Consider the following 23,226-nt stretch of genomic DNA (forward strand, 5'->3'; position numbering starts at 1 on the left):
ATACGTTTACATATAGCAAAACAGATTCTCGTACATAATAAAACAGAGGAAAAGTATACCAGTAGAAAATAACTTAGGGTACATTCAAATATATGTAATATATACCATAGTATACTCGTCACGAAACATTTTAACAGCAAAATATATTATTTAAAAGCTGAGAACAAAACCTTATGAAAATAAATATGAGAACAAATTCCTTTTTTCTGTGTAGTGTAAATTCGTTGAATAAATTTATTTGGATTTGTAAAATATAGTTTGGTCATGAATAAACGTTTGATTTTTTCATTAATTGATTCGGCAGTCACTTTTTGGTAATATCTACCCATTTTAAATTTGAATTTCACTTGAAAACCATCACGCCGCTTCTGGACAGGGGTGGGTTGAACGAAGCTATAGAAGTAATATCACTCCATCCTTGCAAACAATCTTCGCCTCTTCCATATTGACGCATCTACTCCTACGTATTTCAATTGAATAATAAATTCAAGAAAAGATTTATTTGAAATCGGGTGTTTGTGATGTATTTTTCACATTAACCTTCCCTATCCTTACTATCCTACCTGCAGACAAGCCTCTAAAAGTAGAGGCATTGCGTGTTATTCCTGTTTAAAACGTTTTACTGTTCTCTCTTCACCATTCGTTCTACATACCCAAACCATCTAAATAATGGGTGGCCAATATTTTCAGTAGCCGGGCCAGATTTTAGAAATGAGATTTCTAAAATCTGAGACCTGTCGTAAAACAAAATTTATTTTATTATTCAAAGCAAACAAGATCAGAATCACTGCATATCAGGCATATTGTTTTTTTTTTTAATTCAACGAAAAAGTAGTTTATAGTTCATCTATCTTAAAAACTTCTCAGTTATTCTGTTACTCTTCTCTTCTTTAGTCCAACGTCTTTACCACTTGACGCCATTATGTGTCCTGAAATTGCCAGGATGTGAAATACTTCCATATATGGGATATGATATGAACTACGCACGATGGAATGATCTTTTGGTGGTTTTGTGTACACCAAAGGAAAAAATGTATGATTTGCTCCACAAATTTGGCCACCGTTATTCTAAATACACTTTATTTTTGAATTTTATCGATTGTGCTTTTCTCCGCCTAAAATATTTTTGGGCCAATAGTGCTGATCACTGTTGATTTAAATACCAATGTAAACTATGCCTTGCCATTTTGTATTAAATAGAGCTGAATTTACAATGTTTATATAACGCTTTATGTTATCACTTTCCGTTGATAATTTCCCACGGGTCGTGTATGCAGAAGTATAAACGTATGCGGTAATTACTATGGACCTTTCTCTTTTCCACATGGGAAGGAATCGACCATAGAAAATTCAAAATATGTAGTCAGTGATATACCCATAAAGAAAACCTATGCCGAGTTTCGTTTTTGTTGACATAAAATTTCCGTCTCAGAGGTCAACCGCTTTAAGTCCGCATTTCAGCTTTTTATATTTTATAATTATTTCTTCTATTAGACATTGGATTATTCACCATACGGATGAGATTTCTATATTATAGGTATCTCGACTACGCCATGAATTTTATGGTGATTATTAGCTTTCCTAATTTGTACCAACTTTTTAAGAATTTTTTCAACAAACTTTGATTTTTTTATTTCTTGTAGGTACTTATTTTTAATTTTTTCATTATTTTTATTTTAATTTTATGTTTATCATTGATTATTATTTTCTATGGAATCTATCTTACTGTCTAATTTCTATGTTATTTTTTGTAAAAGATAGTAATGCCGTTAATAAATAAATAAATCTATCGTTCCTCTTTATATGAAAGATGGATGTTCAATAATGGGCAGAACGGTGAACGTTACACAAGTGTATAAAGTGATCGCTTAAGCCAGACAAATGGCTGGTTGTAAGCCATGGGGTGCTCAGACTTTTATCTTCTTTATAAAGAGGAAAGATATGTTTCATTTCAAGTTGAGATACCTATAAGAGTAATATAATAGTCTTTAACGACAAACTCGCATTAATAAAACTCAGTTGGAACTCAGTTGGCTTCCGGCATCGCATAGAGCCGGTCGTCGAGTCACGCCCTTATTTTTTAGAATACATATTGGATTTTTTGTTTGTTTTATAGAATGTGATTGAAAATATAAATGTTTTTTTTGTTACTCATTACCTTTTGATAACTCTTTTATTTTCAAAACAATATATTTATTTCGAAGAAAAACTTATTTTTTCAATACAAAAACAATTATGTCAAATCTTCTTGGGTTTAAAGAAAATTAAGTTGCTATTTAACGAATACTAGGCCTTAATTCCCTCTGAATTAGATTCACTTTCGCATGTCCTAGATTTTACTATCTTTTGATCATTGACACAAGCATTATTAATCAATTATGAATCCATAACTGTTCATATAAATATTTCCGACAACTAGCATTTAAATTTAGTAGTATTAATTACATATAACCATCACTCTACGTCTCTGGATTTAATTACTACGGAGTTAAATGCCTCGGTTCCAATTTGTTATACCCCATAAACCGTAAAAAAGCATTGGCGTAGCTTCAAAACAATCGGACATTAATATTCCGCCTTTTTCTATGTTATCTTTTGATCTAAAGTGGATAAATGATTAACGTGGATCTACCTCAACACCCACCAACAGATAATAGTCGAGAAATTCAATTTTGATTTTTTTTTCACCTGCATCGTGAAATAAATTGATCTTTCAAACACTAACGACGCTTTTTATTAAAATAAATGCCATGCTTCGACATCTCATCAAAGATGAAGACGAATATGGAACTCTGGGCATTTACGGGGCTGACGACCGCCATAGGCTGGTTTAGCCCCGTCGTTAGCCCCGTAAATGCCCAGACTTCCATATTCTTCTTCATCTTTGAGATGTCAAAAAAAAAGAAAATAACTCCTTTAATTGAAGAAAATCCAGATTTTATGAACAAGTATTTGGACACACTCAAAATGTTGTAAATGCCATGTATTTATTTTCATTTTTTTTTTTTTTTTTTTCTTTATTTAAAATTCTTTTGCATTACATAAATTCAAAAACAAAAAATATTTATAAAAAATAAAAATAAATACAAAAAAAGATCCCACAAAGGCATGGCCTGTGTGTGGGTATACAAAATAAATAGTCATAGTACAGGGTATAAGGGTATAGGTTTCTAAGTATAATTAGTTAATACAAAATACAAAAAACTTGAATTAAATACAAAAATAAAAATAAAAATAAAAATACTTGACTCTCAGTGAGCAATTTTTTATTTTATTTTATTTTTAATTAAAACTTAAACATAAAAAAGATGACAAAGTAAAAAAGTAAAAAGCTAGCGATCATGTTCTAAATGAAAAAGGAACTTAAATCTGTCTCTTTTATAAATAATCTAAGCAATTTTTTTAATTTACACGAACTTAGGGAATTAACATCTAACAAATAGTCTTTGTGGAATAAGTTGAACAGTTTTGGAGCTATGAAAAATGAGTGTCTTTGCGCAAGTCTGGATTTACAAAAAGGGATTTCTAATAAATTATTAATTCGTTGGCTAGATCTATTATTATTTTTAGGAAATAAATGTTGGCGCAAATAAACATATTTTAGACACTGTTGGCAATAGATTTCTCGTAGCTCCAAAAGTTCGGCTTCCTGAAATAATTGGTTGGAAGGAAAAGTAGAATTTTTTTTAAGCATGATTTTAATAATAAGTTTTTGGACTGTTTCTAAAGGCTTTAAATGAATATTGAATGCTCCCCCCCATCCAATTATTCCATAACAAAGAGAAGACTGTACAAGTGCATGATAGACCATTTTGTTGGTGTTAGGATGGACATAACTAGACAAACGTTTAAAAATATATGTCAGATACCTAAGTTTGTTCACAATTTTTTCTATTTCATTTCTATTCTGTGTGAAAATTTCTGTTTTTGCCCTGTGGACGTAGAAGTGTATGGAATTCACTTCCATACGTATGTTTTCTAGGGATGGAAATATTCATAAATATATAGAAAAAAAATTGAACACTGGGAACAGAACGCATGGTGCACTGAAATCAGTTATAACAAATAAAAATCTGGCAGCAAAAGTTAAACTGGTAGTACACAACAGATTTCTGGTTCCAACCCTAATGTTTGAAAGTGAAGCATGGAGTTGGCAAAAGAAGGAAATAAATAGACTGAATGCAATTGAATTGCGATCTCTCAGACGAATGTGCGGTAAAACGATGTACGATAGATGTTCAAATGGTAAAGTAAGGAAATAATGCAAAGCTGAGATGAGCATTATCGATAAAATTAAAAAAAGGTGTGTTAAGATGGTTTGGATATGCGGAGTGAGGAAAGAACGAAAAAACAAATTTATGAAGCGAATGTAGTTGAATGTAAGAAAGTAAAAAGGAGCAGAAGAAGACTGAGAAAACTTGGCCTGATCAGGTATGTCAAATACTTGAAAGCGGTCAGGCTAGTAGTCGAAATAATCGGCGGGTATGTATAAGGAGATGCATGAATATGGAAGAGGCGAAAAATGTTTACAAAGACAGAGTGGTGTGGTGTTCCTCACAAGGGATGGCAGAGAGAATAGAACGCCACACCAATCAGTAGATATGCAATAGAAGATATACAATAGAATGCAAACAATCTTCGCTTCTTCCACATTCACGCATCTCCTCATACAAACATGCCGATTACCCAGACTCCTGACCTGACCACTTTCAAGTATTTGAAATACTTGATCATACCAAGTTTTCCTCGGTCTTCGTCTACTTCTATTACCAACATATTTGCTTTGTAAATTTGTTTTACTGTTCTTTCTTCACTCATTCGATTCACAAACCCAAACCATCTCAACACACCTTTTTTAGTTATATTAATAATGCTCATCTTAGTCTTTCATTCTTTCCTTATATCACCATTAATAATAAAAAATGTCAACTCAAAGGTAGGCTCGTGAGGTAGTAAGAACACGGAAGAGAAACCGACTTCTGACTCATGAATGAGAGTGGATAAATTGATGTCACATCTAATATGAACACAAAAACCACGCACATAAATATTAATTAGTCGAATAGGAAAATCGGATGTACATAAAATTATATTCATAATGTTTTGCGCCGGAATAGAGATATTTAGAAAGTAAAAACATAACGCACGAATACGGTAGAACACGCCTAAAAAATTGCTAAGAATTCGATAAATAAATAATAAATTCACAATATTTGGAGTGCGTCCATATACTTGTTAAAAAATCTGGATTATCCCCAATTAGGAGTACATATTTCATACAAATTATTATCAATATTATAAAAACAATTAGGAATAATTTATAACTGGAGATAATCCAAATTTGTGAATAAGTATGTGGACATACTCAAAATGTTGTAAATAAATTATCAAGCCAAATTAGAAACTAAAATAAATAAAAAAATAAAAGCGTTTCTCGTGTTTGTGATTATAATCCAGGATTCGGACCTCACATACCAATGAAAAAGTTTCTGCTTAATAAACAGCCTCACCATAGACGTCTATAGTGAAATACTAGTGAATTCAAGCACTTTGTTTCGAATTTGAACAATATATATATATATATATATATATATATATATATATATATATATATATATATATATATATATATATATATATATATATATATATATGTGTGTATATATATGTGTATATATATATATATATATATATATATATATATATATATATATATATATATATATATATATATATATATATATAATGTTGAAATGCGCTCCCTCAGACAAATGTGTGGAAAATCATTGTATGACAGAATTAAAAACGACGATATAAGAAAGGAATGTAAGGCTGAACGAGGAATAATTGAAAAGATTAGGAAGAGTTCTTTGCGGTGGTATGGACATGTGGAGCGAATGGATAGCGAGAGGATGACTAAGAAAATATATGTGGCGAATGTGAAAGGGAAAACAGAACGTGGACGACCGAAAAAGATTTGGCATGATCAGATAAATCAGAACCTAAAATCTGGCGGTGTCAAAAGTCTGCGTAATCGGAGGGCATGTATGACTAGATGTATGGATGTGAAGGAGGCGAGGAGTGTTTGTCAGGACAGAAAAGTGTGACGTTCTATCCTCTCTGCCTACTCCTGCGGAGAAACGGCGTGATGGTAGTAGTAGTAGTAGTAGTAGAATTTCAGTTGTGTGGTTGTCAATCATGGGTAGAATTGGTGAATGTTTCACGCGTGTAAAGTGATCACTCAAACTAGCCTATAACGGTCGTAAGCCCCGTAAATGCCAAGACTTCCATATTCTTGTTTTTCTGTGTTGAGATGACAAAAATATTTTCAGATTTAGAATCTTATACTCATTATTATTCATTCCGTATATTATTTTACTATTTTAAAAAATATTTATAAATGCCGTGCATCGATGCATTTGGTCTAGCTCAGAGATCGCCAAACTGTGGATTGCATGTCGCATTATGGCTCCTCGAGTGTGGCACAGATCCAATGTCAAAATATTTTGAATATGTCCAAATCAATGTTCACAAATCTGGGTTTTGTCCACTTAGAAGTTATATTTTTTACATTGATATCTCATCTTACATTATGAAATGTATGTATCTTATCCTCTATGAAATTTATAATTAAACAACAACTAGTGTTTTCCACTTTTATAATAAAACGCTCTTCTTCCTGACTACATCCCAACTTATCGTCTTTGCAGACTGCTGGAGTCAGCTCTCTCCGTCCTTCTGTCATGGACAACGTCACCTAGGCCATCTCTTCGAACCATGTTTTCTCTTTGCAGCATCCATGAATTTTTTGGTCTTCCTCTAGATATCTTTCGAGGAAGATCCATATTATGATAAAACGCTGAAAGCGAAAAAACTATGTACTTTTTGTTTTATTATATAAAATGCAGTCCCACCAAGAAATGTTAGTATAAAACTTAAAACTTGAAATATATCTTACAAACATTTCATATAGGTCTCCGCTAGTTAAAAACTTACTCAACTAAACTATATGTATGATCGATAATCCTGAAATTATCCAGAGCATTGGTCTGTATGTTCCCGATAGTTACCTAAGACAGCGTCGGCATAGATTGTTTCACATTCCTATACACAGGACCAACCTGCCGATGGTTATGCCTGTAGGAAGAGCTACCGCTATGTTGAACAATATCACATTGGATATTGATCTGTTCCATGTGTCCGAAGGAGTTTTCCGAAGCGAGATTCTTCTACACATTTAACAAGAATCTTCTTGCGTAATTTTTAATTTGTTTTTTTTTTTAATGTATACGCCTTAAATGTTTGTTTGTAATGTATATATTAATTATTGAATAAATTGAAATTGAAATTGAAATTGAAAATTGAAATATAGACTCTGCCGAGAACTCGCATATGAAAGACCTATTAAATTTGACCCGTTAAAAAAAACTGAAATCGTTGTACTGTGGATAATTATTTGGTTTTGTTCGCTTGTGAGTTTGCGACCACTGCTCTAGCCGTACGTATTCACTCGTAGTTGTGAGCTTCGATTTCAGCGGATATCATGCATATGCGTTTGAGTTTCTCTCCGTAAAAATATGTAAGAGTGTTCTCATTTTCATCCAACCGTCCCTATCTCAATCTGTTCTCCATCATGCAGTCTACCTTCCACACTACACCGATCTCACTATTTGATATCGAACCAACAACACCGTTTCGGGTATTGTACGTAATATGGTACCCTCTAACCAAGGTCTTAGTGAATAATACTATTTCAAATTGACGATTCGTTGGATGATAACGATTATTTTCGTCGAAATATCAATGATATAGCCTTCATTTATTTGGGAAACATGGAGATATCGCGGGCTTCTATGTTGAGAAAACCTTTTTTTTTTGTCGTTATCATCATTGCTGAGATTGGAAACCATCCTGAAAGAGCTCTTCAGTCTTCTCCACTTTTCTCTGTCTGCATCCCACAAAGCGAAGAACTGTCTGTAGTCTTTTAATCTAACCAGAGTGACAAATCCTTCATGGGTGTCCGTTTTCTGCTTTCTTCTTTAGCAACATTGACGATTATAATTTGATTTTCAAGCCTATTTGAGTTTTTTTCTGACTGTGTCCAAAAAAACGTATGACGCGTATCAGGCAGATAGCTAAGAGTCTCTCCTCAGCTCAGAACTTGGTTACAGGCGATGCAAAGATGATTGATCACACTCCACATGATCATTTTAGAAACGCTTACTTCTATCCGAATTATATCTCACTCGGTTGCAATTATTTCTGTTTTTTCGCTTCTGATATACTTATGGTACATTATATTTTGGGTGTTTCACAAAATATCCACCTCCCTAAGCGCATGATCACGTGTATGGCTACAGTAAACAATATCTGAGTTTCGGTTTCCGGTTGGGCACAATTTGTATTAACACGGTGACATTTACTTGAAAGTAGTCAGATCAGATCAGGAGTCGGAATAATCGGCGTGTATGTGTGAGGAGATGAATGAATGAGGAAGAAGCGAATATTGTTTGCCAATAAAGATTGGTGTGGCATTCTATTCTCTCTACCTACCCCTGCTGGAGGCGGCGAGGCATGGTTAGTTAGTTGATTACGTTTAAAACGTTACCATCAACTGGCATTAAGAACGTAATAAAGATTACTTCGCTTTCGCGGTAATTTATGATCAAGACAACGAGTTTTCTGATGCAGTGCTCTATGCACTGTTAGACATTAATAAGGAATAAAAAAAAGAAGAAAAATAAAAGAAAATACATTCGTGTAAGTCCAAGAGGTCACATATCAACAAAACTAAATCTGCTTTCATCTTCACTGCCAACTTCTTGTTCACATCATGTAAAAATAAGTACCATATTTTGGATTGTTAACAGTTCTTTATTTGCTTTATATTAATATCCTCAATTGTGTAGAGTTTGTCGTCTGAAGTACTATTTACACTGTAGTTCGTACCATGTGGAAGATGCGTGCAAGTGTGTGAGTGCGTGCGTGTGTAAGATCTCTTGCGGTACGTGGATGGACCAACAAGTGAAAGTAATCTCAGTACAATGGGGCAAGGTGTGGTACCTTCTGGGTACCCACTAGTCACTAGAGATGGGACGTACATTCGGCCGCATCATAAATAAAATCAGATATTCAAAAGTCGATTATTTATTCAAGTACTTATTTTGTCAGTCCTCTATAGTGTATGAGTCGATAATCAAATCGATTCTCTAATAGGTCGATTTGAATACATCTTGTCTTTTTAATTTATTATATTTGGAAATTTTACAGAACAGTTACATAAATACATTTACATTAATGAGTGACAAAAAACAAATAAGTACATATTTGTAATATTCCATTTTCAAAATTTCACATATGTAATTTAATAAAAATACTTGGAAGAGGGACGGGAGGGAGGAAAAGAGGAAAAGAGAAAGATCAAAGCTCAAGTACAAGATAAATTATGTAAAAATTGGGACACACCACAATATGAATGTCAACTTACTTTGTACTTTATTATGTGAAATACTTTGGACTGGAGCGATACTTTTGGTGTATGGATATCACGAAGTGATCTTGTGTCATACTTGGGGCTTCCGAGAACGAAAGTCCTATGGAACTCTTGATGGGGTTGTTCCATCTGGTCAGGGCTCTTCCTTGCGATGGTTTTGCATTTACCAAAACGGCTACTACATACCACTCTCTCTACAATATGTTGTCTTCAGCGCCTCTTACGACATGAGCATATTTATGCTACCAACTTGATTGTGATTAAATATGCATATTAGCTATGAATGAAAATATTATATTATTATAGAAATATAATAATATAATATACAAGAATACATACAAGAAATAAAAATACTTTGTGTTCTGATCCACTCACATTTTTATTAACCAACTAGTTTCGGCAACAACCTGTTGCCCTCTTCAGGGTTTCATTTATTACTGAAGAAACCCTGAAGAGGGCAACAGGTTGTTGCCTAAACTAGTTGGTTAGTAAAAATGTGAGTGGATCAGAACACAAAGTATTTTTATTTCTCGAAATAATATATCAATATGATCCACAAAGTTAATGCTTTCAATATTCAAAACAATGAAAATATTGATTAAAAAATAAATGCAGTTTGTTGAAATGTAAAGTTAGGTAGGTACTTCTTTGCTCTGACTTCTATGGACACAAATGGTGCATAGGGCACTTACATATTTTGTATCTTGATCAATCACTTGTTCTCCAGATTCTTGTACTTAGGAGTGGAATATGTTTAAAGTCTAAAGTGTCATGGGTAAGATAATGGAGAAGGAGTAGTGAGTAGGAATGGAGAATGACAGTATGGCTAGAGCACTAGGGGTGCATACCCATATTCGTACTAGCTTGTATAACTTTATTGAGAAGAACTTAGGTTAATAATGAAAATAGTTCAAATTTCGGTTTCGGGAATAGCCGAATGAATAGTCGTCACAGCTCTAATATTTTATCGTATTATTCGATCTTGATACGGAGTGGTATCCGATGGGAATGAACTCGATATCTTTTGGTATAATGAACACCATTCGCCTTCGGTCACGGTGCCGCCATGACGAGCAATAATAGCTCTTACCCGCACTGCTAAGAGAACCATTTTGGTTTGTAGAAAGATTTTATTTCTCATCTATTTGGTACTTCTTTTGTTGTCAATAATAATGAAATCATTATTCATTGATTCTTCGAAGCTTATTATTTTCTTACATACACAATTAACAAAAAAACAGATAATATAAATAACCATTTATGCGTATTAGAAGGTTATAAGTTCGAATTTCATTTTCAATGCCTTTTTTGTGTCTTCATTGACGTCAGAATTTTCAAAAGTGCGGATTAAATTATCAATATTAAATGTTTATGACTATAATCATAGCAATTTAGTTTAATTTTGAACGTAATCACTTAAGGAGTTATAAATATGAATACAAAATATTCAGCGGAGACAGTGGAACTGTTCGAAAAGCATTGGAGATGGTAGAAAAGTAGCAAAAATGTTAGAAAAGCATTAGAGATGGTAGAAAAGTGGCAAAAATGTTAGAAAAGCATTAGGGATGGTAGAAAAGTAGCAAAAATGTTAGAAAAGCAGTGGAGATGGTAGAAAAGTAGCAAAAATGTTAGAAAAGCATTGGAGATGGTAGAAAAATCGCAGAAAATGTTAGAAAAGCATTAGAGATGGTAGAAAAGTAGCAAAAATGTTAGAAAAGTAGTGGAGATGGTAGAAAAATAGCAAAAATGTTAGAAAAGTCGTGGAAATGGTGGAAAAGTAGCAAAAATGTTTGAATAAGATTGGAGATGGCAAAAAAGTAGCAAGATAAGCAATGGAGATAGTGAGAAATCAGCTAAAATGTTTGAATTGGATTGGAGATAGTGGAAAAGTGTCGAGATTGTTTGAAAATCATTGGAGATGGTTGAAAAGTAGCTAGAACGTAGAAAATGGTAAGAAAGCAAGATTGCACTCACCATTGCAATTGGTGTGAGTGATGAGATACGATGATAATGAGGATGGTCAAAAAATTCGATCAAATAACATTATCTAAAATTGAAGTTTAATGTCCCAATTTTGTTGTTGCTAATCGATCTATTCCTCGATACACAAGTGCCCAAATAAAGAATCTCAATGTACTTTAAAGCCGATCATTCCATTGGTGGAAACACCTCGTTCTACCACGTCTGTCCTCACTTCAAAACTGTTTGCACTCACTAAGGACACGTGGTTAAAAGTTAACATCCGGGGGGCATTCTCGAACACATCGAGACGTGTAAATTAGAAATTAAAATGTGTCCCGCACCCACAGAGCCGAGAGGCCAAGTGGGCCCATTCTGCCGCTGTAGGCATCACTTAACACTTAGGAATTTCTAAAACGATGTTTGTCATGTCTAACAGAGAGAGCAGGTGAAAGTAATTCTGTAATTGATATTGGCTTTTGTGTTTATGATAATTTGATACGAATTGGGTGAATCGATTATTCTCTGGCACCAGGATTCATACTTTTAAGGTTCGACTAGAGTATATTTGACTCATCAAATATCTTTTGGTCAAAAGAACTTTGAATATTATGCAATAAAATCGTACAATCTGCTACCATTATCTATAAAGTCATTAAAACTACAAACTAAATATAAAAGACATTATAGATTTTAGCGTTTAATTTGTAGAACTCCATTTTAATTTATATTTAATTTATATATCGTCGTCGTACAGGAGAAAGTGACCAACTAACAAAACGTAAAATGTTCAGGAGGGCCATTTAAGTCACTTTTGCTTGGCAGGAAAATAAACATCAATGCAGTTAATCATTTTTAACAAGTCAATATATTATACTTTCAAGTTTAAAATCCTTTGGGATTTTTTTAGGGCAATATTAAGCTAGTAAGATATCAAATAGTCAATGATCACGTTTTTGTATGAAATGCACTTGGTCACTTTCTCCTGTATGACTACGATATATAAAACTATTAATTAAGTACCTAGAATTGTATAGCTATATAAGGATCCTTAGTCCATTTAATCTTCACATTACTTTGAAAATGCCATAATAAGGTGAAACAATTGTCACAAATTTTATTTTTATGTGTCTTTAAAAAAATAGAAAAATACAATTTTGTAGAATCTAAAAATCAGTTTTTGATTTCAATATTTAATATAAAAATAAAAGACATTTTTGACATCTCAACAAAGACGAAGAAGAATTTCTAACTCTGGGTATTTACAGGGCTAATACCTGTCATAGGCTGGTTGAGTGATCCAAATATTTCATATTATTATTTAACATCTCATCGAAAATGAAGAAGAATATGGAAAACTGGGCATTTACGGGGCTGACGACCGTCATAGGCTGGTTTAAGTGATCACTTTACACACGTGTAACATTCACCAATTCTACCCATTATTGACAACCACACTACTCAAATTCTTGGAACTTCTATATATATGAACCAATTTAGAAATCTTGTTCTTGAATCACTAGAACTTCACTAGAGACATCTATAGGTGAGATGTAAAGAAGCTTTTTATTAAGCAGAAATTCTTATATTAGTATGTGAAGTCCGAATCCTGGATTATAATCACACACATGAGAAACGCCAGAAAATACGATTTTCATTTTTATTATTTAAGCTTATAATTTGATCAGATAATTTATTCACAACATTTCGAGTGTGTCCAAATACTTGTTCACAAATCTGGATTATCTCCCATTATAAAATTAACTCCTATAATTGGAGATAATCCAGATTTGTGAACAAGTATTTGGACATACTCAAAGTGTTATCCAAATATTTTGAATGTGTCCTAGTAAACCACGTTGTGAACAAGTATTTGAACACACTCAAAATGTTTTGAATAAATATAAAAAAGCTATCCATAAATGGCAAATGGAAATGTGTAGATGTGAAATATATCGCATCATTTGGGCATGTGTGTGATTGCATAAATTATTTGATGACTGCATCTAATATCTGCCTATTCATCCATTAACAGTGTAACAGACAGTCAATTATATTCCTGTTTTGTTTTTGCACACGGTTTAATTGATCCAAAGCTGTAAGAACATTTTTTTCAAGCTGTTTTTTTTTAGATGGGAGTTGCATTTAATATTTACCATGCTTGTTATGTACGAGGTTTATATGTAGATCAATTAGTGGCATTTTTGTTTCTTCTAGCTTAGATGATGTTTTATTTTAATCTGTATTGGGAACAGGAGGGATAATCTACTGTGGGCCAATCAGGAACTTCTCAGCGTTTGCTGAGAAGTTCCTGATTGTTGGGAGGAAACCACGTAAAACTCGTCAGGAGAGGCCGGACTGTTGACTGTCGTCAGCATAATAACACAATAATAAGTAATAAATAATGGTACTAAATACCAAACTGTATTCTTGTAAAAAATACTTCTTCTCCTTCTTATTTTTATAGATCCTCAGGATCTGTCTGTGCCTCCGCCTGTCGCTCTTGGGATGTTGACTGCCAGCTATCTCTCCACCTTTTGAGGTCTGCCAGGGGGTCTACGTCCTCGGGGTTTCCTTGAAGGACGATACGTGGAAGTCTGTCTTCAGACATTCTGTTTACATGTTCGTTCCAGTATCGCCTTCATTGTCGTCCCCGCCTCACGATATGTTCAATCTTACAAATGCTCCGGATATACATAAGTGATTCTTAAAAATTACTGAAATCGTGAATGATAGGAAAGACACCGCAGTAATACCATATAACGTCATTTTATTTTCTGTCTATCTTTAGAAGAAATGATGAGAAATTATTCAATTATCGATGCTAACCAGTTTCTACTGTAAGCACCCAATAACACATAAATTAAACGCCTATAAAAATTACATGTGTGAAAAAAGCAAAGAATGGAGAAATGATGATATTATTATACCTACATGGAATACGCGGGAATATTTTTAATTATAAAACGCGTACTTAATTAATGGCTGTACATGTTTAAAAACAAACATTTTATAGAAACTAAATAGGAAGAACGTAGAGTATGCGAGTTATTATTGGACAGGTCAATGATTGTATGAATTGTGGAGAATGAAGTAGTCGAGAACTGAAGTTTTTATCAAAAATATAATTACAAACTTCTGACCAGTATCACTAGTCTGTTTTATGTTAATTGCAAGACATCTCTTCTTAGCAATAAAACAGCCAATATTCTGTACAAGAAGTTTAAATGAATAAATGAAAAAACGCATGTGCTTCGTCTCAATTTAGCCACCTATAATATATACTTCTATCTTCTTTGTGGTAGCTTGGGTGACGCAGTCCAGCGTCCGAAGCTATTACCCTATTTTGGTCATGTCCTATAATGGGAACTTTACTCTATTAACATACTATTTGGTCCACCATTATGGGCTTTACGTGTAGATTCATTCGTGTAATTCGCACGTACCAAGTGATATTATATTTTTTCGCCGATATTTTTTGCACCACGGTGAAATTGAAGTCGTTCTCAATGGCATCTCTAATCTATAGAACTAATAATAACGTATCGTTCAAGATTTCGGTGAAAGTTTTCATTCTGGGACAAAAGTTGATAACCACACTGTAGCGATGCTCTTATCACTGTATGTACTTATCGTAAGATCATACTTTATTGGATAGTCAATCTTCATTAAGTCGCTCGACGTCTTAAACACAGCATTTAGGCATGATGGGTAAATGGGCATTAGAATCTACTAGACGTCATAGTCATACTCCCAGACTTTGGTCTGTTGTTAACAATTTGTACAGGTCTTCATATTTTTTAATTCATGTTTTACTTAGTAAATACCAGTATTTCTTAAAATATACTGTGACACTTGTTTCGATGCATTCCGGATCATTTTCAAACACCGTATGTGAAGCTAATTCAAAATTTTAGAGTTGGGTCCTTGGGACGTTGAAGGTTGAAGAGGGGGTAGGAGCTGTTTCTTATTTTTTAAAAGTGACTGCCGAGTCAATTAATGAAACTTCATATTTTTATTTATTTATAAATGAAGAAAAACATTTGTATTTTTTTTACATATTTTATTTTTGTATTCTTTCTCGTTATATTTATTTTCTATGATGAGTTCATTTTGTCACTGTATTTAGTTGCTATTATACTGCTGTTTGGAGCTGCCCAAGACAGGGACACATACTCCCAAGTGATAGTCGATGTCGTTGACACTGATTTTAAGGGTTAAAGCAGTTGAATAAATTAAAATCAACATGTTTAATCTAGTTTGAGAATGTAAATGACAAGGCGTTGGTCGCACCTATTCTTCATCAATTAAATTTTAAGTTGAGATAAAAGAATGACAGGTGATCAATAAAATGTTACAGAATCACGGAAAGTTGTCAGGTGCTCGGTGGCGCATGTAAAGGGGGAATAATCGGAGATCGTGAGTTCGAACACTGCGACGGTCTATCTAATTAAGAGGACAGTCTTAATTATATAAGGTTTCAAAATCTGTGTCGATCCATTTCGACATTTCTTCAATACAAAAAACTACAAAACAAATTCTCCATTTTAAATATTGAAAATTATTTAAAAGGGCAGGTTATAAAAATGTCTTACATGTGTTTTTTTTTCACTCTAATTTGATTGAATGTGAATTGATCAAAAGTAAAAATAAGAAACAGCTTCTATCCCTTTTCATCCTTCAACGTCCCAAAGGCAGAATTCTAAAATTTAGACTTAGCTTCACATACTTCACATTCGTTTGAAAATGCCATAACTAGGAGAAACAATTGTCACAATATTAATTTTTTATTTATTTTTGTTAATAAAATACACCTTAGTAGACTAAAAAAATCTGTGTTTTTTTTTAAAAATTAATACATTCACATACGGTGTTTGAAAATTATGTAGAATGCATCGAAACACATGCCACAATGGATTTTAAGAAATAATTGTTTGTACCAAGTGATTTTAAATTAAAAATAGATAGATATTACCACAATGTGACTGCCACACCAATTGATGAAAATATTACCAATTTTTATATGCGTGGTCGGTTTTCAGACGATTTTAACTACTGGTTTTAGTTTTAAACGCCCTTTAACGCTTTTACGACTATATTCACGAGTGTATTTTTTAGTCAAGAATTTCAGCTAGATGAAGTAACGGTATAAGATTCACCATATTTTAGAAGCACTCGGTACAGGATCATTCGACCAAGAATAAATAATGGATTCCATTCTCAGTAATTAGGAATAAGATAAAGATGGTAAAAGGTACCATAGAAATCAACAACTACAGATGATAGGGGAAGTCCAACCTGCTATATTCGTAAATAAAAATCTTACCTTAATCATCCTTCAGCGTAAACTCCCTTCTTAAAGAAAAACAGCTCGATAACTAAAAATCCATCTCAATATTTTATTTTCTCGCAATATCTTATTATGTAATAAAAACAAAAAATGTCCAAGTTGTAAAACCATAATCATCTCTTGTCACTTTTGAATGGTTTGCAAAAAATAGACGAAGATATTGTTACTATTGCGAAATTGATTCAATTTGGTTCGATCTTACTTGAATTGTTGTATTTTTTTTTTCATTGGATTTGTTGTAGTTTTTATGTTTTTACACAATGTATAGGTTCATTTTCAAATTCCAGTGTTCTCTGTCCAAACCAATTGATTGAGTTCTCCGTGCGACACAATGCCTGCCTTTTGTTTTATTTTAGCTGATCCACATAACCTTTCCTTGGTATTCCTCTTAAGTATTATACTGACAAGTTTATCATGTTTAATGACTTATTCTCTTAAAAACTGTTTAAATTTTTATAAAAAAAATTTAACTATGCATTGACTCATTTTTTTATGGGTCGTAGAGCATTTCGAGAATACCTCTACCGTTTTAAAATTAGACAAAACTCTACTTGTGAATGTGATGAGACGTCATCACAAGATGTCTCTCATTTAGTGTGTCCAATTTTTTAAATAGAAAGATTTAAATTGGAAACAGAATGTGCAAATGAAGGTATTCAGTTGACAAAAATTGATGAGGCAATAGGACACAAAAGTCTATCGGATTTATTGGTGTCTTATTTAGAAAATATGACAAGATGAATAGGACAAATAAATAAGCTATGTGTCAAATCTAGATTGATATAATATATTGAATACATTATGTCTATTGTATTGTTGTATCTTTTGTATTTTTTCTAAGGGATCAATTTTATTAATTCATTATGAACTATACACATCCACTATCATTTTTAAGACATAAACTAAATGTAGGTACTATAAATCCTTGTACATTATGTAGGAGAATTTTCTAAGGTAACTAATAAATATTTTTAAAAATTAGTAAAAAAGATGTATTCTTTCATATCTTTTCTGCTCTCTACATTTGCCAGTGAGATTCGTTTATCGTGCACATGATCAAAGATCAATGACTTTATTTCGTCAGTATTTTTTGCATCTAATCTCTCTCCAATTTCGTCCACATGACATCTCTTCCGTTCACATTCTCTGTTACCTCAAACGATTAAATTTGGCAATCATTATTGGCGTAATTGCTGGTCGGTTTGGGGTATTCCGCATCCATTATAACTTATAAATAGTTATTACCATACGGAACGGACTCACTATAATTGGCTATTCGATTTTGAGTTATGTAGAGAAAGTGATTACACCTATGTACACACACACATCCGCATTTAAAGTCTTCTATACAGATGTGTTAGTATGCAAGTTTGTTTCTACTATAACTATTGGCTATAGCTAATATTTTGGAAAAGGTATATTATAATTTACATCATTATTATCGTTATATTGATCATAAGTTTTAATGTAGGTGCATCCACACTTATCAAATTATGTTATATATGTTAAACGGTAGCTAAAACATACGTATTTAAGTCATATTATATCAGTGTCATTAACAATGTGGTTTTTGAACTCACAAGGCTAAGGTTTCCAAAATAAACATAGTTTATATAAGCTAACTTTTTTGATCGAATAAAACTTTACGTAGCGTAAAGCTTTAAAATCTTATGGTATTTCTTTCATAATTTGGAATTTTACCGTCGATATTTTTTTTTGTATTTAAAATCGTCACAGAAAGTATTCTTCTTAATACAATAAATTTTATCTCAATTTTATTCGAAAAATATCTGTTTTGGAGTAATACACTGAAGTGTAAGACTTATTTGTTTTCTTGGATGTTTTTCGCAGATACTTTCTGGCACATTTTACAAACTTTATAAAATAAAACAACTTTGTTTTTTTACTTTGGTTTGAAACAAAGTAGTTTTACGCTACATATTTATTTATTTTGCTTTTCGTTGATGATTTGTTTATTTAATAGTTGATTGACTATGTGTTGTGTATTCTTTGAAACTAGTATTCATTTGGGAATTTAAAAAGTCAAATTCAAGATAGGTTTTTCAGTGTATGTAATAATTTATTACGTTTTTAATTTATGGATGCCTTCTGAAAACGTTTTTGATCCAGTGTTGTCTTAATGTTGAAAATATTTGCTTAGTGTTCTTACTTACGTGTTTCTTACGGTATCATATTATTATAAACTTTCTATAATGGCCCCATCACGCCTTCTCATTCATTATTAATTGTATTTTTATATATTGCCTTTTTTCTTCTTTTGTATAATGATGACTGCTTATTAAACTCAGAATCCTCTGATAAGATCAAGTTTGTTTTTTCGATCCGTCCAAAGTTTGTGGGTCAATTATACCAGAACCAGTTTTCTTCAAATCGAATCAACGTTTTTTTTATTTATTTTCGAATTCCCCTAGCGGTGGGACCTTGAACTATCAGTTACATGTTGAATTCTCGTTCTTAGATCCTATTGCTTGAAATCTTCATTACATTTGTGTATTTATTGTCTGCAGGTTGATACGTCGCACCGGCTACTCCAAGATGTTGTGAAAAAAATTACCGAAAAAAAAAGTGAAAACCAAAGCCATACTTTTTTTTACAACAAAAAATTGACATGAGCCGTGATCAAATCTCAAATTAAAATTCGTGTTCTCATAAGTGCTAGCTGAAATTTAAATGTTGTGTTTAAAAGTGTTATGATTCTTAGTGTTGTGTCTCAAATACACAAGTGATATAATGGCGTCGATTTTTCTCGGCGGGCAGAGGACTGGGGGTGAAATTCTGTGTTTTCTTGTGATTGCCTTTTTGGGCTGTTGGATTGATGACGCCAGTGGTCACGTGTCTCTGACGTTCCCGCCGGCTAGGAAATATGACCTGGATTTCTTGGATAACAGCAGAACGAAAGCGCCTTGCGGAATGCCCAAAGGTAAGTCTTATTGCTCATTTTTCATTGCCTTGCAGTCATCAGGGTTGGTTTCATGGTTAGCGTGCGGTGCAAAAATTATTAGGGCGAGGAGGTCATGAGTTCAAATCTTGATGGTTAATTTTAATCTTTTTACATTCATAATTGACACTCTAGGCTCTGATGAAAGGATGCGTGCAAATTTAGAGTCTTAATCTCAAATATGACCTAGTTTTCTTGGATAACAGTTGAACGAAAGCGCCTTGCGGAATGCCCAAAGGTACGTCTTATTGCTCATTTTTCACAGCCTTGCAGTCACCAGGGTTGGTTCTATGGTTAGCGTGATGCGCAAAAATTATTAGGATGAAGAGGTCACGAGTTCAAATCTTAATGGTAAATTCTAATATTTTTACATACGTAATTGACACTCTAGGCTCTGATGAATGGATTTGTGTGAATTTAATGTCTTAATCTTGGAATGACTATGAATATTCTAGAATCTAGACAATGCATTTTTTGCTGCTAATCGTTAGTTTGCGTGATTAGCAAGAGTTTAATTTCGTATATTTATAAATCCGTGATAAACAGTTAGGGAAAAGTTGTTTAATTTCGTAAATTGTCGGGTTTATGAGGCTGCTGTATACCCGATCAAAAATACAAATACAGTTTTCAACTCCTGCCTTGTTGTGTATATAACATTGAATTTTCTCTAGCCTCACACCAGTCTGATGATGTCAGTAACGACGAAACCCGGTTGCTGGTCAAATAAAATTCATGTGGAAAAAATTACATACTTAGTTGTTATTTTATTCTATAATTTAGAATTAAGATTGCCTTTCTGTTGTATTGAAAAAATCCCAATGGAATAATTTTTAATTTGCAAGAAAACATTTTTTCTTAGTAATAACACATTTTTGGTCATCTTTTAAACATTTTCAGTTAGTAAAAATATATTTTTGGTTACTTCATCGTCTTACAACTGTTTTTCGCTCACATTTGTGACTCTTTTAAGCCTAGATTGTCCAAAAGAAAACGAGACAATCTAATTTTTTCTCAGACGGGTTTCATTTTTAAATAACGGATGTATTTTGGTATTTTTTAAATACAAATTTCCAATACAGTTTTAGCCGTGCGTTACAGTTATTTGAACCAACTCTCTGGTGTGTCTCCAGTATCAAGTTTTTTAAAACATTTATATTTGTTGAGTTTTTAAGAAACCTGTTTATTATGCGAGAATGTCGCCTCTTTATTAAGCGTCTGCAGCATTCATATGACTTCATATCCACCACTTATCTATTGGCACATATAGACACATAGGCAGGCAGATATACCTATAATTCTCACCATCACTTGAGACAAACGTCCATGATTAAAATGATTCAACTCCTTTTTAAAATGTCTAATTAAATTCCCATTTTCATAGCAATTAGCTACGTATCTTAAACTTAATATATGTTCCCAGTAATATTTTTAAAAAAATGTATAACATGATAGTATGAACAAAAAAAGTGCATCTCCAATCTCAGACTCTCTTTTTCGCTCAACGCAACTAAAATTATAAGATACTTAGTATTAAGTAGAGATTTATAGAAATTGTAAAAAATGTAACTATATAAAATAAAATAAAATAAAATCTTATGTATCCTACTTATACGTTATCTAATATATAACAATAAAAAACAGTCATTATTTGCACAAAAAAATAATATACAAAAAAAAACAATCGTCACAGTGACGTTTCTTGAACGACCGAATGCATAGAGTAGGTGTAGAAGGTAAGAAGTTTATCTTATTTAAATATAATTATAAAAAAAACTTGTATAAAACTAGTTTTTGAGTTCTTTCATGTAAACATGACTAATTTCGAGAACTACAGACGTTCCCATCAATAGGTGGAAATACATAACGATTGTATTTAGTACATTGTGTTGATCAGAACATTTGTAGTTCTCAAAACTAGTCATGTTTACAATATCAAACTCAAGAAATGGTATTATACACGTATTTTATTTTTATATTTAAATCGTCGTGTTAATGCCAAATCAGTCAATAATAGAGTTCACCTAAATTTCTAATATTTTCATTAATTGATTTGGCAGTCACTTCGTGGTAATATTTATCCATTTTTAATTTAAGTTTTACTTGGTAAAAACTGCTATTTCTACTTGTTAAAAACACTGTACGGTATTTGAAAATTATGTTGAATGCATCAAAACACATATCCCAATAGATTTTAAGAAATAGTGGTATTTACCGAGTAAAACATACATTTATTTTGAGTAAAAAATAACTTACCTACTGTTATTTTAATGGCTTTGCTTTTAACGGATTTGTAATTTTTCTTAAAATTACTTTAGTACCTTCTATTGTATTCTCAATTTTTTATAACATCAATTGTCTGACTTGGTGCAAGTTATATTTCAACCGTCAACGAGCTATTAAAAAAAGGCTGTTTTAGAATGACCTCACTCCTTTGTTCCAGTATGAATAAAAAGCGCATTAAAAAAACATGAAAAAATTCGCCGAGAAAGGGATTCAAATTCTCACAAGACTACATCACCTGTATTGGCATTCGTATCTATGTATGATATTACATTTACATATATCGCTCACTCTTTTCAAGAACGTCATAAATCAAAAAACTTGATTTTTCAGGAGAACGTTTTTAAAGTTTAAAAATATAACACAATGTATTAAAAATAAATATCGAGCCACGTATTATACTTTTTACTGTGCAACAGATCTTTTTAGGTAAAACCTGAAGGTTTTTCATCCATTTGAAAAATATTTCGTAAATTTAAAAAAATAATTAAACAATACCGTTTCTTCAAAATGCAAAAACAACATTTTCTGCCCCGTAGCGGGTAAATATTTAGTTAAAAATATGCCTCTTTTGCTGGGATATAGTACATTTTCTGGGCATTCCGAAAACATGCACAGCTGAAAATTGACGATTATTGATTTATGACGTTCTTGAAAGGAGTGAGCGATATATGTAATTGTGGGCATCGATTACATACAGCAGTAAGCAGAGTGAACGCTCTTGAAATGCGCTCCCCCAGACGAATGTGTGGAAAAATCATTGTATGACCGAATTAAAACAAGGGATAGTGGAAAAGATTAAGAAGAGTTCTTTAAGGTGGTATGGACATGTGAAGCAAATTGAAACACTGTATGCCTATATACCTTTCCTCATCCCAACATAGATGTCTCTAAGAACTCTCGCACACTGTGTTTCGAGTTTGATCAATATATCTAGAAGTTCCAAAAAATTGAGTAGTGTGGTTGTCAATCATGGGTAGAATTGGTGAATATTACACGTGTGTAAAGTGATCACTTTAACCCGCAAAATTTAAGCCCAGATTTCCATATACTTCTTCTTCTATGTTGAGATGTCAAAAAATAACACAACTGATAAAGTTGACGTCTGGCGGTTCCGTTTCCGCTATTATGTCGTGCTACAAATCGATCGTTGAGAATTCGCCTGCATGAACATTATTTTAAATT

The 23,226-nt window shown here is 32.6% G+C and overlaps 1 protein-coding gene across 3 annotated transcripts in view; it reads left to right on the forward strand.

The window, feature by feature from the left end:
• Nucleotides 1-23,226, forward strand: part of nahoda (DOMON-like domain-containing protein nahoda) — a 120,215-nt gene that overhangs the window by 66,359 nt on the left and 30,630 nt on the right. For 2 of the 3 annotated variants that reach the window (XM_088264272.1, XM_088264273.1), the window contains exon 3: nt 19,331-19,743. In XM_088264272.1, the coding sequence (XP_088120398.1) occupies nt 19,554-19,743 (190 nt within the window). In that variant the 5' untranslated portion in view covers nt 19,331-19,553. Of the gene's footprint in view, nt 1-19,330; nt 19,744-19,975; nt 20,000-23,226 lie in introns of those variants that run through there. The other variant, XM_088264274.1, reaches the window with a different exon arrangement.

The sequence above is a fragment of the Brachycentrus maculatus genome, unplaced genomic scaffold, assembly GCF_059751285.1.
Source record: "Brachycentrus maculatus isolate JH-2025_06_01 unplaced genomic scaffold, ASM5975128v1 h1tg000222l, whole genome shotgun sequence".
NCBI classification, from domain to species: domain Eukaryota; kingdom Metazoa; phylum Arthropoda; class Insecta; order Trichoptera; family Brachycentridae; genus Brachycentrus; species Brachycentrus maculatus.